The sequence below is a fragment of the Coregonus lavaretus genome, assembly GCF_964263955.1.
Source record: "Coregonus lavaretus genome assembly, chromosome: 9".
NCBI lineage: Eukaryota > Metazoa > Chordata > Actinopteri > Salmoniformes > Salmonidae > Coregonus > Coregonus lavaretus.
The window spans coordinates 32,907,255-32,921,425 of record NC_139996.1 but is presented as its reverse complement, the minus strand read 5'-3'; the positions used below and the strand labels follow the sequence as shown (position 1 = coordinate 32,921,425).

At 42.8% G+C, this 14,171-nt stretch overlaps 1 protein-coding gene across 4 annotated transcripts in view; it reads right to left on the bottom strand.

Moving 5' to 3' along the window:
- Window positions 1–782: 782 nt before the first annotated feature.
- LOC311134486 (ran-binding protein 10-like) overlaps window positions 783–14,171 on the bottom strand; it is a 29,974-nt gene continuing 16,585 nt past the window's right edge. Inside the window, exons 2-15 of one of the 4 annotated variants that reach the window (XM_084168176.1) lie at window positions 13,614–13,725; window positions 13,281–13,333; window positions 8,937–9,104; window positions 8,721–8,743; window positions 5,926–6,110; window positions 5,716–5,828; window positions 5,477–5,585; window positions 4,462–4,610; window positions 4,127–4,322; window positions 3,830–3,969; window positions 2,969–3,114; window positions 2,335–2,446; window positions 1,924–2,065; window positions 783–1,696 (exon numbers count right to left, since the gene is read on the bottom strand). In XM_084168176.1, coding sequence (XP_084024302.1) covers window positions 1,935–2,065; window positions 2,335–2,446; window positions 2,969–3,114; window positions 3,830–3,969; window positions 4,127–4,322; window positions 4,462–4,610; window positions 5,477–5,585; window positions 5,716–5,828; window positions 5,926–6,110; window positions 8,721–8,743; window positions 8,937–9,104; window positions 13,281–13,333; window positions 13,614–13,725 — 1,637 coding nt within the window. In that variant the 3' untranslated portion in view covers window positions 783–1,696; window positions 1,924–1,934. Of the gene's footprint in view, window positions 1,697–1,839; window positions 2,066–2,334; window positions 2,447–2,968; window positions 3,115–3,234; window positions 3,374–3,829; window positions 3,970–4,114; window positions 4,323–4,461; window positions 4,611–5,476; window positions 5,586–5,715; window positions 5,829–5,925; window positions 6,111–8,720; window positions 8,744–8,936; window positions 9,105–13,280; window positions 13,334–13,613; window positions 13,726–14,171 lie in introns of those variants that run through there. The other 3 variants (XM_084168174.1, XM_084168175.1, XM_084168177.1) reach the window with 3 other exon arrangements.

Here is a 14,171-nt window from a genome sequence, read left to right as displayed (position 1 = left end):
AAGGTATTTGTTCTTGTTTTTTATATATATTAGCAGGTATAAGCCCATGATGCAGATTGGAGATGTTGTCCAAATGTAAAGATTGTGTAAAAAAAAAAAAAAAAAAAAGGCCTTTGTGACCAATGTTATGGGATATTAAAGTCTACCAAACACTAACAACACAGAAGTTGATGATTTCTACTCCCACCACCCCTTTGCTTCACAAACATGCTTTGCAGGATTGTCAAAAAAGTTAATGAAACACATTGCAATATGTCTTACAGGTACAGGGGATGTCAATATCAATCTCATGGTGGCCAGCAGCAAATCTGAAGCATAAACGTAATATAATCTGCTAAACTACATTCAACACACAGTGGAGAACCTCCTGCTGGCTGGCTGGGTGAAATACTGGGTTAATACATCAATGATATACAACTGTCCCATGTGCCAACCCATCTGTTAAATATAGGAGAATACATACTATAATGGAAAAAAATACACATTCAACTGTGAATATAATAAACAAACAAAAACAAACGAACAAAGTTATGGTCACATTTGTAAAAGTGACCGAGTCTGTGTTTAGAGTTTATGTATTAACACGACAGCTTTCACATTAGTTGTGAGAAAAATAGAACCCTCAAGAAAGCGAAAAATAAGCATGTTGGCGATGATATGACAATGGGCTGGCTGTCAAAGCACTGGTATGAAAATACTGATTGACTGACTGTGTGAAATAAGTGGCAACTGGCAAGTTGTTAGAAAAGGGTAGGTCAAATTAAAAGCCTTGTAATTTGGCAAACGGTTTAACTTTTTTATTCAATATATCATTAAATTGTATATATTCAACATCGGACTTCATATCTTCAATATTATTAGCAAGTAAAAAACCAGAGAGTGATTTCCAAATTCAAAATTAACCACAGTACTGTATGTCTGTGTATTTATTGTTACTGTATATGTTACACATCAAACTAATGGAGACACTTGATTGGAAATATACTACACTTATATTGAAACTCACAAATGAATCAGTGTCATCATTGTGTGATCTGAGGTGAATGCTACTGTGTGGGGATCAGAGGTGACCAGCAGGTTAGTGGCTTACAGCCATGTGTACTCTCAGAAGCAAATTCAGTCCTTTAACTTTAAATTAAATGAGCTTCTGGAGTAAAGGCATACTAAGAAGTAAGAATTTGAACCAAAAAATGCAGGTCCTAAATAGGAGCCACTGTACTGCTGGGTAAACCTACCTCTGTCTACAATATCCCATACTGAGATGACAAAGGTGCTGTGAATACCTGAGTTCTGAATGAAAGAAACCAGAGTATCTTGATTGGTAACGACAAAGCATGCTAATGTGAATTTCTTTGATATGATGAACATCTTTAAAATACTGTGTAGGGAATTGAAATCCACTCAAAAACAAAAAACGGAATTAGATTATTTTTTTCAAGATGAGCACAACAAACTGACCAAATAAAACGAGAAAATGACTAGATAAACAGAATAATAATTAATTATCTTTAAATAGAGTCACACATTTTGTATTTGATAATACTAAATTAAAAATAAGCTTTCTTCATGTTCTACTCATTCCCCTGTCCATCTGCTTCTGCCAAATGGCAAGCGACACACCAATTCAAACACATGCTCTCCTCAGTCATCTGGCAACCAATTGGAAAGACCTCTTCTTAGCAGTCCTGAACATTGCCTTAGGAATGAAATAAACATTTTTGGAACTGCTGTATTGTAATCTATCCAACACTATCGCTGTACTCCAAACTGTAACCCGACAATCCTACTTGATCAACTTGACACTAACAGCATGGGCCATGTGTAGTCAAAAACATTCCTAAAAAGTTCCTTATAGGTTAAACAGTGCTTTGATGTGGCGCTATAAGGGGAGGGGAGTATGTGTGGGTGTCTGTCCAGACTCACCTGGACTGGGGCTAGTGCAAAAAGTTGTCTACTCTGGCAAAGGAACAGGAGCCTGAGCGGACCCTGGCCATGAGCTGGACACACTCTGTGGCCTGACCCAGAGCCAGCATCAGAGGGGGCTGCTTAGGCAAGTTCTGAGACTCTGAGGGGCCAAAAGACAACATCAGGGTGTGTACATTAGCTAATAAAGCATGTGTGACTCAAACATGTACATGGAAAATGTGCAGTGTGTATTCATTAGAAGAGAGTTAACATACACACTACCAAGCTTATCACTTTTGTGGTGCTGGGAGTAACTGCCCCAAAAACATAATTGTAGAAAAAGAAAAATAGCTTGTGTGAGCGTGAGTTATTTCTATTTTTCTCTGTGTATTCATGACATTGTGTACTGTATGTGAAACTTAGCCTTACCCAAGATGGCGCTGTTAAGAGCAGAGCAGATATTTTCTCTCTGCATTGGATCTAGCTGTTGCCCCACTGGGCAGTTCCAGGGATCCGAATATGCTAATAGACTGAACGCATCCTGTGATAAAAGAAAGAGAGAAAGGGATAGGGAGATCGCGAGAAAGAGAAAACAGCAGGACCAGTAAAAGCCCATTAATGACTATGATTTGGAGGCAGTATAATGGTCTTAAACAGAGGGAACATCAGACACTTTCAGTGAATCTACCTTAATTGTGAGAGAAAAATGGTCATATACAAGTAGTAGTGTGTAAACAGTTCAGAAGTCATTGTACTGCAGTATAACCAAAAACCAAACCTTCCCCAGGGCGGTGGTTGACAATTATACAATTCGTGAGTCATAGGCTGTGTTTACACAGGCAGTCCAATTCGGATCTTTTTTTCCACGTAATCAGATCAGCTCTGAAAAAGATCTGATGTGAAAAGATCTGATGTGATCGGTCAAAATACCAATTAGTGGAAAACATATTAGAATTGGGCTGCCTGCGTGAACGCAGCCAGTGTCCCACAGTGTGCCAGTCTTCTTTTGTGTGAAAACTCCCCCACCTGTCCTGACTCATGACACCCCCTCCCCCCTGGGTACCTGTAGCATCTTTTTGTGTGTGGCGTTCTTGCCGTATTCACGGCACAGCTGCTCGTTGAGGCCCTGCAGTTCGCGGCCAAACTGGATCATCCTCTCTGTGGCTGCCTGGTTCCCTCCGCACAGCTGTCTGGAGGCACAGCTATCTTCTACCAGGACACACACAGCCACCAGGCTCAGAGGGCAGCCACAGACAGAGTGCATTTGACACTTCACATAATAACATACTCACTGTGGTCACTAAAGATCCCATAGGCACTTACTGTAAGAGTAGGGGTGTTAACCCTGGAGTCTTGGCTAAATTCCCAATCTGGCCCTCATACCATCATGGCCACCTAATCATCCCCAGCTTCCAATTGGCTCATTCATCCCCCCTCCTCTCCCCTGTAACTATTCCCCAGGTCGTTGCTGTAAATGAGAATGTGTTCTTAGTCAACTTACCTGGTAAAATAAGGGTAAATTTTTTTACATTAAAATTAAAACAATACTGATATGGACACATACTGTATACATACACACTTTCATTCACATTTTCATAATGTCAGTGACACGCCAAAAAAATTAAATAAAATAAAATAAGCTGCTGTCTATTTCATTTAGCAACCTTGACGAGACAAACATCTGTCTGACTGGATTATGTTTGAGCTCAATTTAGCAACACACATCCCCAGATATCCAGCCAGCCAGAAAGGAAAAACAGAGAGACAGAGAAAAGCAGACACACACAGTGACAGAGTCAGAGAGAGGGAGACAAAAGTGACAAAGAAAACATTGTGGGAGTGACATTGACACCTGGGGCAGGGTGTGTGCGCCTGACAATCAAAACAGTAAGCGTGTGTGTGTGCATGTGTCAAGCGTCTGTACCTGCCACTCCATTGCCCAGGCTGCTGTCCTCAGCCTGCAGGATTTCCTGGTGCTTGTAGGTGCCATTCATGATCCGAGCAGAGGGGTTCTCTGCCACCCCGTTAGTGTAGTGCTCAGCCTCAATCTCCATCTCACTGTCACTGCAGAGCACACAAACACATGGACAGGTTCAGTCATCCGTCATAATACCGCAGATGGTCTGCCTTTCTCCCACACTCACAGACACACACCTGGCACACCAGTAAAAACACAACCACACTAATAATCAAACACAAAGACCCTTGCCTTGCCACACACCTGGTCTCCTCCTGGTTGCTGGTGCCACTGTGAGGCTGGGACTTGGTGGAGTCAGTGGAGTTGGACTCAGAGTAGTTGACAGAGGAAGGGGAGGAAGAGGAGGAGGAGGAGGCAGAGCTGACACCTGGGTACTTGTTGTGGCTCTTGTTCTTGTTGGGAGGGGTGACCCCGTTACTGCATGTAGGGCTGTCTGCTCCTGGAGAGGACAGAGAGCCAGGGTGAAACAGACATATACAATAGATAGACAATACTCTCCCTTATCTCATTTGTGTTTTTAACACACTGGGCAGATGGATAAGTAAGTGTGAAGGTGTGTTTGCAGGCGTTTCCCTTACCTGCACTGTGCAGATTAGGGTTGGTGGCTCCATGTCGGGGGCTCAGGCTGGGGGAGCCCGGGTAGATGTCCTGGGACTTGGGGGAGCGGACACTAAAGCATCGTACCTCACTGTCTGTACCGTTCACCATCTCCACAAACTGCCGACACCTGGGAGGGACGGGCAACCATGACTCTGTCTGACATCTACTCTACAATCTACGGTCTATCACTCTGACATCATTCACATCAACCACTCCACTAGCAATCTCAGTGTGATCACTACTCTACAATCTGTTACAATGTCTGACATGCTTTGTCCTGGAATACATTGTACCATCTGATATTAAACCTTTCATTCTGCTTAACTGTCAGATATCTCATGCAGTCTGAATGAAAACAATTGTCAACTATAATTACTGCAAAACTTCAGTTGCTTTCAGAAGTCGGCAAAGGTGAGGCTGTGTAAGATCATGTCTTTGTACCCAGAAATGTGTAAATGTAACAAGTCAGACTGGTTACGGAGTATGAGTATCTATCTGGCTTTATGGATACATGTCACTGTGACCGGATGAATGCCTGTTCTGTTCTGCTCTCTCGTCTTCCATGACAAAATGGAGCAACAAGCATGACCAATCAAATCAGGAGTTCCCTCGGCGGCAACAACTGACCTTGTGCTTACCCTGCCCCCTCCCACCTCTGTGTAACTGCTACAACAAGCTCCTCTCTTCCTCTATAAGAAAGCCATAAATAATGGCCACCTTGCTGTGGGTCTGCGTCTCCAAATATCTCTCAGCAGACCACAGTATTTATTAATGTCATCTAATGTCTTTGTGCCATAAACACACAGCTGGGCAGCAGACCAGAGCTTTACTGCAAAAATGCTCCTGGGGTTGTGTTGTATGTGCCTGAGCCTGCAAAGACACTACAAGACCAGCAGAGAGTGCTTATTTAAGCCCCACAATTCCAATACTCCTTAATTGAACCTTTAGATTAACACTATAAAAGAGTCCCATAGTTGGTTCAAGGCTGCTCACTTCAACATGAAGAGTAGATTGGGGTTGTGTTCTAGGAGCCCAGGGTACAGCTGCTGTGTGGCTTCGATGGCCTCTCCAACCCGCCCTGACAATACCAGCTTCTGTATTCCTGTGGGCAGAAAGAGGCATATTATCATTCAAAACTGATTGAATGGATGACTGTGAGCAAATGTATGACAGTGATTGCTCCTCAGTGTTTCCGTGGTATTGTCAGTGTGGAGCCTTTGTGTGGTTCTCACTCTGTCTGTTCTTTATGGAGGTCTGGTCCTCTTGGATCAAGGTCTCTGTAGCCCTGGCGAAGGCTGTGGCCGTAGCACAGTACCCATGATGCACCAGGTAGGTGGATACCATACTGGAAGAATCAAAGACATGGTTTAGCCTTACAGTAGTAGAGAAAGACACAGTAGTCTGTTAGGGTGAAAAGTGTAATGTCGGTATGGATCCCTTACTTCTGCAGCACTGCCTGCCACTCCCCCAGTCTCTCTCCGATGGGGAAGCGGGCGATCATGCCATGGATCTTAGCCCTCCATTCACTCATATAGTCCTCAATGTCAAACACAAAGGGCTGCTGGCCAAAGTTAGCATCCACAATCTCTCCTGGAGTCTGCAGGCCCACGGTGGGGTACAGGTTGGGCTGTGGGTAGAGGGTTAGGTGTGAACACACAGGTATATACAATATTAGCATTGCACACCTTGGCAAGCGCACATTCCCCCTCTGGCCATAATAGGAAGAACTTGCCATTAATTTTGATCACTTGATGGCATGGCAACCGTGAATAATATAGGACATTCATATCATCATCACTAATGGAAGCAGCAAAGCTGCCGCTACTGAATTACCCTAATTTAAAGATTATTATTCAAAATAATATTCAAGGCTACTATACACACTATTAATTGGCACCCGTAAAGAATGTCAGATGGGGAAGTCAAGGAAACAGTATAGACTACTATACAACATGGGTTTTCAACCGGGAGTCCACGACAATATAAAACCAAAATACGTGTTTTTATGAATATCGCTAGCAACAGAATAAACACATTTTGAATTACATACCTTCAGTAGAAAAGAGGAGAATATCTTATTTCTAATTATGTCAACTTTGTTTCTCAATTACTAATATTGTGCAAATTACACTCATTTGGAGCCAATTACACTCACTGGAGTATCTGACATAAGCTTTGAAAAAGCACCTGTGCATAGGCTACCAGTGCTGCTGGTAAGCTTTCTTGACTTGGACATTCATTTTTGCTAACAATGGCTAACCTTTGTTTAACCAGCTAAACAGCTGCTCTTAGCAAAAATGTGTTTGGAGTTACCTTTCTAGCTACAGTGAGGGAGAAAAGTATTTGATCCCCTGCTTATTTTGTACGTTTGCCCACTGACAAAGACATGATCAGTCTACAATTTTAATGGTAGGTTTATTTAAAACAGTGAGAGACAGAATAACAACAAAAAAATCCAGAAAAACGCATGTCAAAAATGTTAGAAATTGATTTGCATTTTAATGAGGGAAAGAGGTATTTGACCCCTTTGCAAAACAAGACTTAGTACTTGGTGGCAAAACCCTTGTTGGCAATCACAGAGGTTAGACGTTTCTTGTAGTTGGCCACCAGGTTTGCACACATCTCAGGAGGGATTTTGTCCCACTCCTCTTTGCAGATCTTCTCCAAGTCATTAAGGTTTCGAGGCTGACGTTTGGCAACTTCAGCTCCCTCCACAGATTATCTATGGGATTAAGGTCTGGAGACTGGCTAGGCCACTCCAGGACCTTAATGTGCTTCTTCTTGAGACACTCCTTTGTTGCCTTGGCCGTGTGTTTTGGGTCATTGTCATGCTGGAATACCCATCCACGACCCATTTTCAATGCCCTGGCCGAGGGAAGGAGGTTCTCACCGAAGATTTGACGGTACATGGCCCCGTCCATCGTCCCTTTGATGCGGTGAAGTTGTCCTGTCCCCTTAGCAGAAAAACACCCCCAAAGCATAATGTTTCCACCTTGACGGTGGGGATGGTGTTCTTGGGGTCATAGGCAGCATTCCTCCTCCTCCAAACACGACGAGTTGAGTTGATGCCAAAGAGCTTGATTTTGGTCTCATCTGACCACATCACCCAGTTCTCCTCTGAATCATTCAGATGTTCATTGGCAAACTTCAGACGGGCCTGTATATGTGCTTTCTTGAGCAGGGGGACCTTGCGGGTGCTGCAGGATTTCAGTCCTTCACGGCGTAGTGTGTTACCAATTATTTTCTTGGTGACTATGGTTCCAGCTGCCTTGAGATCATTGACAAGATCCTCCCGTGTAGTTCTGGGCTGATTCCTCACCGTTCTCATGATCATTGCAACTCCATGAGGTGAGATCTTGCATGGAACCCCAGGCCGAGGGAGATTGACAGTTATTTTGTGTTTCTTCCATTTGCGAATAATCGCACCAACTGTTGTCACCTTCTCACCAAGCTGCTTGGCGATGGTTTTGTAGCCCATTCCAGCCTTGTGTAGGTCTACAATCTTGTCCCCGACATCCTTGGAGAGCTCTTTGGTCTTGGCCATGGTGGAGAGTTTGGAATCTGATTGATTGATTGCTTCTGTGGACAGGTCTTTTATACAGGTAACAAACTGAGATTAGGAGCACTCCCTTTAAGAGTGTGCTCCTAATCTCAGCTCATTACCTGTATAAAACACACCTGGGAGCCAGAAATCTTTCTGATTGAGAGGGGGTCAAATACTTATTTCCCTCATTAAAATGCAAATCAATTTATAACATTTTTGACATGCTTTTTTCTGGATTTTTTTGTTGTTATTCTGTCTCTCACTGTTCAAATAAACTTACCATTCAAATTATAGACTGATCATTTCTTTGTCAGTGGGCAAACGTACAAAATCAGCAGGGGATCAAATACTTTTTTCCCTCACTGTAATAGGCTTTGTTAGAGTTTACACTTCCTCTTCCAATTATAATGTGGGGAGGTCAAAATAATGAAAAACGTTCTACTAAATATATTCATTTTAAAATATTGATTACTTCTCCTTGCCATTATCATTCACCTGATGATAAGACAAGACATGAAAAAAAATTGTGTTGCTAAGATATGATGGGGGTCCCTGGGTCACCGGTTTGCCTGGGAGGGGGTCCCTGGGCAAGATAAGTTGAAGATCCCTGCTATACAATATACTACGCACGTAAAAACAACAGAAGTCCTTGACATTGAATGAAATATGTCCACATTTGAGTATAATACTCACAGGGAGGTCTGTAAAGGCTACACCTGGAGAACAAACAGAGAGAAACAAATGTTAATATACTGGAAGATATTGAAAATGTTATAATTTGCAATCACTTAAACAAAATTGTATATATATCGCCTGGGAACATATCAAAATGGGTGAAGCATAGTGTATTTTCATATAACAATTAACTTGGATGTTTATTCCCCTGCACTGTTGGTGTGCAGTTCTCACCTAGACTGATGCCGTTCTTGGTGTAGAAACAGGTGTTGTTAATTAGGTTCACACAGCAGCCAATCACATCTCCTGTGGTGAAGGTTGGGCCATATGGCTGGCCAGTCCCTGAAGAGCAGAAGGAGTGTCCGTCGTCGCCGTGGTAACCATATGAGTGCTTGTCCCAACCTGGGATGGGAGACAAAGGCAGAAGTGATGAAAGGAAATCTAGACCTATGGTACATGAGTATTACACATTAACAACATGGAGGAAACAATGGAGACAATCAAGCCATATTGAACTAACACTTCCATAAACTTACAACTAGAGGTAACCATTCTCATCTCACATCAAGCTAGATTCATATGCATCAGTTAATGGTTAGGGCAGTGCCACTCATACATTAGCGAGGGGAGGGAGTGAGATGGGTGAGCCCAGCAGTGTGATGAGTAATATCATCCCCATAAAGAGAGTGACACAGGGAGGAGCTGAGCCTGACAAATGGTCTCTTTCATTTGGATATCCCCACTTGTGTCCTGTGTAGCATGTGCAATACTCTGGGTGGCCAGCGAGAGGCATCAGTCTCTGAATAGGAGCACTGACTGATGAGTCATACTCAAACAGAGCAGTACATATGTGTGCATGGTATCAATAGGGACGGGGAAGGAGAGTCGACCGCATGTGCAGAGGGAGACGTGGATGAAGAGATCTTCAAGTCAGTGCATGTGTTTGTGTGGGGGGGGTTGTATTGTGTAGGCTTATGTGTGTCTGCAGAGTGTATATTGTCGGCTCAATCAGTGTCTGTCACCAACCAAAAAGAGAAAGTGGCGCAGAGAAAGTAGGTCGTGTGTGAACTGTGAGGTATTAGATTAATCTGCGGAGCAGCGCCGACAGGGATATTGCTCCTAAAGCTGGGCTCAGTGTTCCCTACATGCTAATGAAATGGGCAGGGCTCCACTTTGGGATCAGACACACAGAGGTCAACAAGGAATGTACAACTATTACAGCCAGGACCGAAACACAACCACCCACACAAATGTACTAAAGTCTGTTGATATAGAATGTGCAAGAAACCCAGTAACAAAATAAATCTTCATAAACAATATGTTCATACAACTAAACTCTCCAACACACCCATTTCCACCATATTCCAACCATTGTGTAACATATACATTTGAAGCACTCAGAGCAGGGTGTGAATGAACAGCAGTTGTAGTCAGCAAGAGCATGTAGAATTGGCTGGATGAGTCCAAAGCATTCCAAAGGCCTCAGGCGCCATGGAGAACCCAATAGGCAGGTGACACAGCCTGAGGCAGGGGTCATATAATTGGTCAGAGCAGCACGAAGGAATGATCTAATTGGCAGGGAATTGCATCAGTGCACAAGAGTAAACATAGCTCCCATGGGCCAAAGTCAGAAATATACCCACCCTCTTGTCCTGTGTTACAGCAGCCACTGTACCAATCAGTGATCTCTTAATGTGTGTGACTGTGTGTGACAGTGTGTGTGCGTGCATACATGGTTGTGGGGGGAGAGGGCGAGAGAGTATTTGATGGAGTAAAGCAAGAATGTATTATCTACATGCATTTTATGCTCATCCCCCATTGCCTGTTTAATTCTGCAATATGTAACTTTTCGGGCGACCCGTCAAAATTCACATAGAAATGTGCGCTGTTTAAGCTTCCCGTTCTTAAGTTTCACTTTTGTATCTTTTACTTTCACTTTTGTACACCAGCTTCAAACAGCTGAAAATACAATATTTTTGGTTATGGAAAATATATTTCACAGCTTGTTTTGTCACATAAACTGAAATTAGACTAAGTATTATAATTCTTGCAACCAGGAAATGAGGGAGCGATTTCTGCATAGTGCACCTTTAAACTGGTGATGAAAGGAAAAGTGTTTGATTAACTAATTACTGCTGAGCAGTGGGCCAGGCCAGGGTACAGATGGCCCTGTATTCATACACTGATACTGCTCTGTACTCTCCTCTGTGTTTGGTGGCAAACAATCATCTACTAGCCTGTTTGGTTACATCCAATCCAATCTCATCAGGCCCTGGCATGAGAGTGTTTCTGCTTGGATGGCTTCATTCACTGAACCAGGAGTGCTGCAGACTGACCAATTTGATCTATGCTCTGACTATTCTACAGTAGGCTATCTGTAACTGTATTGTGGAATATACACTCCCGGTCAAAAGTTTTAGAACACCTACTCATTCAAGGGTTTTTCTTTACTTGATAACAGCTTTGCACACTCTTGACATTCTCTCAACCAGCTTCACCTGGAATGCTTTTCCAATAGTCTTGACGGAGTTCCCACATTTGCTGAGCACTTGTTGGCTGCTTTTCCTTCACTCTGCGGTCCGACTTATCCCAAACCATCTCAATTTGGTTGAGGTCGGGGGATTGTGGAGGCCAGGTCATCTGATGCAGCACTCCATCACTCTCCTTCTTGGTAAAATAGCCCTTACACAGCCTGGAGGTGTGTTGGGTCATTGTCCTGTTGAAAAACAAATGATAGTCCCACTAAGCCCAAACCAGATGGGATGGCGTATCGCTGCAGAATGCTGTGGTAGCCATGCTGGTTAAGTGTGCCTTGAATTCTAAATAAATCACAGACAGTGTCACCAGCAAAGCACACCCACACCATAACGCCTCCTCCTCCATGCTTTACGGTGGGAAATACACATGCGGAGATCATCCGTTCACCCACACCGCGTCTCACAAAGACACGGCGGTTGGAATCAAAAATCTCCCAATTTGGACTCCAGACCAAAGGACACATTTCCACCGGTCTAATGTCCATTGCTCGTGTTTCTTGGCCCAAGCAAGTCTTTTCTTCTTATTTGTGTCCTTTAGTAGTGGTTTCTTTGCAGCAATTCGACCATGAAGGCCTGATTCACATAGTCTCCTCTGAACAGTTGATGTTGAGATGTGTATGTTACTTGAACTCTGTGAAGCATTTATTTGGGCTGCAATTTCTGGGGCTGGTAACGCTAATGAACTTATCCTCTGCAGCAGAGGTAACTCTGGGTCTTCCATTCCTGTGGCGGTCCTCATGAAAGCCAGTTTCATCATAGCGCTTGATGGTTTTTGCGACTACACTTGAAGAAACATTCAAAGTTCTTGAAATGTTCCGTATTGACTGATCTTCATGTCTTAAAGTAATGATGGACTGTCGTTTCTCTTTGCTTATTTGAGTTGTTCTTGCCATAATATGGACTTGGTCTTTTACCAAATAGGGCTATCTTCTGTATACCCCCCACCCCTACCTTGTCACAACACAACTGATTGGCTCAAACGCATTAACTTTTAAGAAGGCACACCTGTTAATTGAAATGCATTCCAGGTGACTACCTCATGAAGGTGGTTGAGAGAATACCAAGAGTGTGCAAAGCTGTCATCAAGGCAAATGGTGGCTATTTGAAGAATCTCAAATATAAAATATATTCTGATTTGTTTAACACTTTTTTTGGTTACTACATGATTCCATATGTGTTCTTTTCATTGTTTTGATGTCTTCACTATTATTCTACAATGTAGAATATAGTAAAAATAAAGAAAAACCATTGAATGAGTAGGTGTTCTAAAACTTTTGACCGGTAGTGTATGATTGAGGTAAATTCCATTTCAGCCCTAGGACTATACTGAATTAGATGGCCTTGAGAACACTACTAAATTATCAACAATTACTCATTTATTTCTCCCTTCCTCTTCAATGAATGTGAGCCGTCCTGTCTGTAGCAGCTCCACTATCACCTGACCTTCATACAGGTCAGACACGAGAAGCTTTTATGTGGAGAAAAAAGGTATTGGGTGGTATTTTGCCTGTTAAATGTCATCGCTCATTACTAACGGCTGTGCGCAAACAAGTCTAGGCATGTTCTGTAACAGTCAGTCATGGTTTCAATGTGACATTAAATCTAGATCCATCCATTCCAGGCTCTCCAGAGTAGACAATAAATAGATTCCCACAGCACTCTAAATGTAGCAAAGCATCTGTAAAAGATTAACATCTTAAAACTGTGACCCTTAAATAGTCAAAATTGAACCTTATGATGTGGTTTTTATCTAGAATCACACCAGTCACTCTTGCAGTGACGGTGTGATGAGATCTAGGTCTATCTGCAGATTAACAATGTCTGAGTTGTGATAATAAAACAGGTTTAGTTGTCCACAATCTATTACAGCTGAACAAGCAAAGCTTACACACACCGACTACTACTCCTTGTCCTTCAATCCTTAACCAATCCAGCAAAGATTATGGGCAGGGTTCTAGCTGTGAACCCTATGACCTCCAAAACCCTCACTCATCCTACAATCTAAACATTCCCGTCTGCCACCGCCTTCCCAGATACTCACCAGGCAGTCTGTTCATGTTGACCCCCTGGGCAGACAGACCAATCCCCATGTACCTGGAGACAACAACAGGAGGTCAAAGGTCAACGACATCATCAGTTTAGACAACATGAGTCAACCTGATATGAGGCAATAGCTGTTGATAAATCCTTTGTCCCAAAATTCCCTTCTGTTATTTACAGCGCTCTTTAGTTTCTTTACACATTGCTCAACATGCCATTTTCAACTGATTTAGAGGCTAATAGCTAACATGGGTAAACAAACCACAGTGTTAAAATGAAAAAGGTGGGAGGTCAGAACAGTCAGTGGGGGTACCAAGTATCAGCAAACCCTTACCCATCCCTGCCCTTGCTGACAATCTTCACTTCAAAGTAGTAGATCCCACAGGCGGCTGGTATGGGGTGAGTGGCACGCACAGACGCGGCATCTTTGTGATTCTTCCCATGACCTACAAAAAGGAGCAAAATGTTGTGTTACAGTCAGTACACCACACAAACAACCCACAGCTCTGTCAATCTGGAAATGTCAATGTCAAGAGTGCATTAATCCAACCAGAAAAAAATAGCTGAAAAAGGCTGCTCTCCCCAAGGACCCTGAAAACCCTCATACTGTACGAATTACAAAACCATTTCAAAACTCAACCATATCCCTGTCAATCCTACCTCCATTTACAATCACATTCTTCATGCAAATTCAAACTCAAATTCTGTGACATGAAATCGGAGAGCTCTTCAAAGGTGTATACATGCATGCTTAAAGGTGCAATTTGCAGAAATCACTCTGCCATTTCCTGGTTGCTAAAATTTTAAGTTAGCCATATTTCAGTTTATGTGACAAAACAAGCAATGAAGTGTAGAGAATCACTGTACCATCTAAACTGCTGTGAAATATATT